The 3766-nt window shown below is 33.9% G+C and overlaps 1 protein-coding gene across 1 annotated transcript; it reads left to right on the top strand.

Moving 5' to 3' along the window:
• The first annotated feature begins 2043 nt into the window (after positions 1 to 2043).
• On the top strand, positions 2044 to 3438 carry LOC130015272 (uncharacterized). Its single transcript, XM_056105056.1, has one exon. It carries the CDS (start codon positions 2044 to 2046, stop codon positions 3436 to 3438), a length of 1395 nt encoding a protein of 464 aa, XP_055961031.1.
• Positions 3439 to 3766: the final 328 nt, after the last annotated feature.

Below are 3766 nucleotides of genomic sequence, written 5' to 3'. Positions count from 1 at the left end.
GGTGGTGCTATTTAATAGGAATACCCCTAAAAAGAATAACGTACTTTGATTTGTTTCTAAAAAACTATCAAACTTTAAGTTTATTTAATTTTATTTTGGAAAAAGATATCAAGATATCAATTTATTTTAAAAATGATATCTTGCCCTAGATCCTAAACCGCCACTGAATCTCTCCTTTTTAAGCTTAACTTTGCCTTCTTTTCTTGTTTTGGTGCTATCTGTTTGTATTGTATAGATAATTCCTACAAGTGAATAAAGGTATAATGCTTTAGCTTAGACATGAAAAGATAAAATAAGAAGTTGCTCTTGAAAGGGGGTTTATAGCCTCACTGACATAAAAAAATGGCTGCAAGATTTTTTTTTCATTCTACAAAAGACAGTTAAATATAGTCAAACTCACATGAAAAGAGGTTTACTCTTAGTTTTTGTTTTACTGCTTTCAGATTGGTCTCTTAATTGAAACCCTAATGCGCATATGCAGCCTATATCAAACTTTCATTTATTTTTAAAGATTTATTAAATATTACCCCTTCCGTCCATTTTTAATTGTCGCTTTAGATTATATTGATAAGATTGAGAAAGTGCTTCTTTTGTCTTAAATTATAAGCATAAAGACTAATATAACCCTATTTATAAACTCCACTATTGAAAAATTTAGTTTTGAAAGTAGAGTTATTAACTCACTATTGGATGATTTAACTTTAAAAATTAAACTACCATTTAATGAAGTGAATTAATAAGAAGGTCAAATTTGGAATACTATTGTAAAACTCACATAGAAATCCTAAAGTGACAACTATTGATGGACAAAAATATTTACATAAAGCGACAACTAAAAATGGACGGAGGGAGTAATTTTTTTCATCAATGAGGAGTTTTTTTAATTAAATTGAAGATTTATTTACATGTAGTTAATGTGGCAAATAATTACTTTAAATTGCCTCGTCTGATTCAGATGGTTGAAAATGTTTACTTTCGGTGATCTTTTAAAAACAAAATAATGTTTGACATCCTTTTTGTAATAAATTGATAGTTTGATAACTTTTTCAAAATAAATAAAAGTTCGGTATTTATTTTTGAAATACATTTATATTGTAATAGATTTTTAAAAATAAATCAAAAGTTCAACATCCTTTTTAAAATAAATTAATAGTTCGGTAATTTGCAAAGTATTTAATGCGGTCAATGGACGAAGTATATATAATTAACTATTTCGGTTGAATTTGATAATCAATTTGTTAATTATTAAATTCCAATCTAGTAATCTAACCTTTGTCTCATGCTTGTGCTTGTTATTATACATACAACTAATTGAGCCAAAACGTGATGGGTATATGGGATTAAATACTTTGCAGGTTACTAAACTATCAATTTATATTAAAAAAGATAACGAACTTTAATTTATTTCTAAAAGACTATCAAACTTTTAATTTATTTCAAAAAAGATTATCAAACTTTGATATATTTTAAAAAAGGCTATAGAGACATCAATTTATTTAAAAAGTATATCGAACTTTCATTTATTCTAAAAGAATCTCAAATATTAATTTTTTTCTCAATGATAACTTTTTTAATTAAATTGAAGATTTATTCACATGCAGTTGATGTGGCAAATAACTTTAAAACTGTCTCTTATGATTCAGATGGTTGGAAAAATTTACTTTTAGTAATGCTTTAAAAACAAAATAATATTTGATATTTTTTTATAATAAATTGATAGTTTGATTACCTTTTAAAGTAAATAAAAATTCGGTATCTTTTTTGAAATATATTTCAATTGCAGTAGTTTTTTTAAAAATAAGTCAAAAGTATTAATGAAGGAAGTATACATAACTTCGATTCGGTCATGACTTTGATAATCCATTTGTTAATGGTGATTTATATGAGTGAGGCTTAAAAAAATATCAAATAAAATCTGCAAAGTTGTACCAATTTTACTATAAATAGCGGTGCCGAAGTGGGTTGTAGATATACAAGCAACTAAGCCAAGTAAATTACCTATTCTCTGTCTAAATACATTAAATTGCAGAAGAGAGAAACGCCATGGAGCCACTGGTAATTCCTCGGTTTGTTGTGTTGCAATCAAACGGTGACAAGTATTTGCGTTACGTTAAAGAAGAAGGAACGTATTTGCGTTACGTGAAATGCGATGGAAATGATATTCTTGATCCTCAATCAAAGTTTCGAGTTGAAAGATCGAGTAGCAACCCTGATTTAGTGCACATAAGATGCTGCTACAACAACAGATACCTTGCTTGCCTTAGACAAGGGTCGGATTTTGTGGTAGCAACGAGTGATACTGCGGAGGAAGACCAATCGAAGTGGTCATGCACGCTGTTTAGAGCCATGCCCAACGACAGCATCACATTTCGGTTGCAGCATGTTCGAACCGGAAACAATCTCTGCAATTTTCAAACAGCGGGCCGTGACAATGATCTCTGCCTAGTTGTCCGATGGTCTTCCTCGGATAGAGCTGGATGGGATCTCTTCACATTCACCGACTGGGAATCGCTCGTGATACTGCCCAAACATGTGGCACTGAAGGGAGACAACGGCAAGTATCTAAATAACCGCAGCCACTTGATTTTGGAGTTTGGAGCTAATGATATCGGAGATCATAGAGTTGGAGAGGAAATCTTCACCAATCCCGACGGAAGCATCCGCCTGAAGAATGAATTCAATGGATTATTCTGGAGGGCTTCACCAAATTGGATATTGCCATCATCAACTGCAGCCGACTTGGGTCCAACAACATCATTTTGGCCAGTCAGAATCAAGGGAAACGTTATCGCACTCCGTAGCAAGGGTAATGACAGATTTTTGCGTAGAACCAGTGAGGATGGCTTGGTCGATTCTCTTGCTGCGTCATCTTGGGCGACGACCATAGACAAACAGAGCTACCTGGTGGTGGAAGAGCTAGTTAACAGGAGACAAATTTACGATGTGAATTACCGGCTGGAAGACGCGAGAGTGTATAACGAATCAATCGTGTCATTGGCGCGATCTTGTGTCACAAATATGAGTAACGAAATCGCAACACTAGAGGTGTCGATGAGTTACATTCAGCAGAGGATGTACACCATCAGTGCGGGTACTTCCTCCTCATCTACTTCTAGTGGCGGAGTGTCAATGGGTATTCCTTCTATTGTAGACGCTGGCATTGAAACCACGGAGTCAACCGGGAGCGACTACGAGTGGGGAACTACCGTAAACTCATCCACCACGTTGACAAGACGAGTCCCGGTAAGCGTCAATCCGATGACGAAGATGACACTCACTCTTGTTGCAACGCTTGGATTCTGCGATGTTCCTTTCTCCTACATGCAGCAGGACACCCTCATTAATGGCCAACTAGAAACTATCAAAAAGCATGACGGTATTTTCACTGGTGCCAATTGCTTCGGCTTCCAAACTGAAGCCTCCGATGAACCGCTCTAAATTAACGCTCCATTTCATCTACCCATGCATTATATTTATCCTAAGTAAATTTGTGTTGATGCCTTTTATCTTATCGGAAATGAAAAAAAATGCTGTATTGAAGATTTAATAAATAATGTGTTGAATGTGTGTAAGCAGGTAGATTTGTCACAGTAATTTTATTGTAGTATAAAACTTATCCGAAGTAATTGTTGTACTTAGGGGTATCAGATTTTAGAGAGAACGAAGAAACACAATATGAATTGAATTTTGTAGATTACAAAAATTAAGTCTCAACTGATTACAAGAAACCAATTTATAGAGCTGGTTTAACAATAACTGCTCTTTA

The sequence above is a fragment of the Mercurialis annua genome, linkage group LG3, assembly GCF_937616625.2.
Source record: "Mercurialis annua linkage group LG3, ddMerAnnu1.2, whole genome shotgun sequence".
Lineage (NCBI taxonomy): Eukaryota > Viridiplantae > Streptophyta > Magnoliopsida > Malpighiales > Euphorbiaceae > Mercurialis > Mercurialis annua.
This window is presented reverse-complemented; position numbering and strand designations above follow the sequence as displayed.

Coding starts and splice junctions, on each gene's coding strand:
- LOC130015272 (XM_056105056.1), top strand. CDS start 2,044: ATGGAGCCACTGGTAATTCCTCGGTTTGTTGTGTTGCAATCAAACGGT.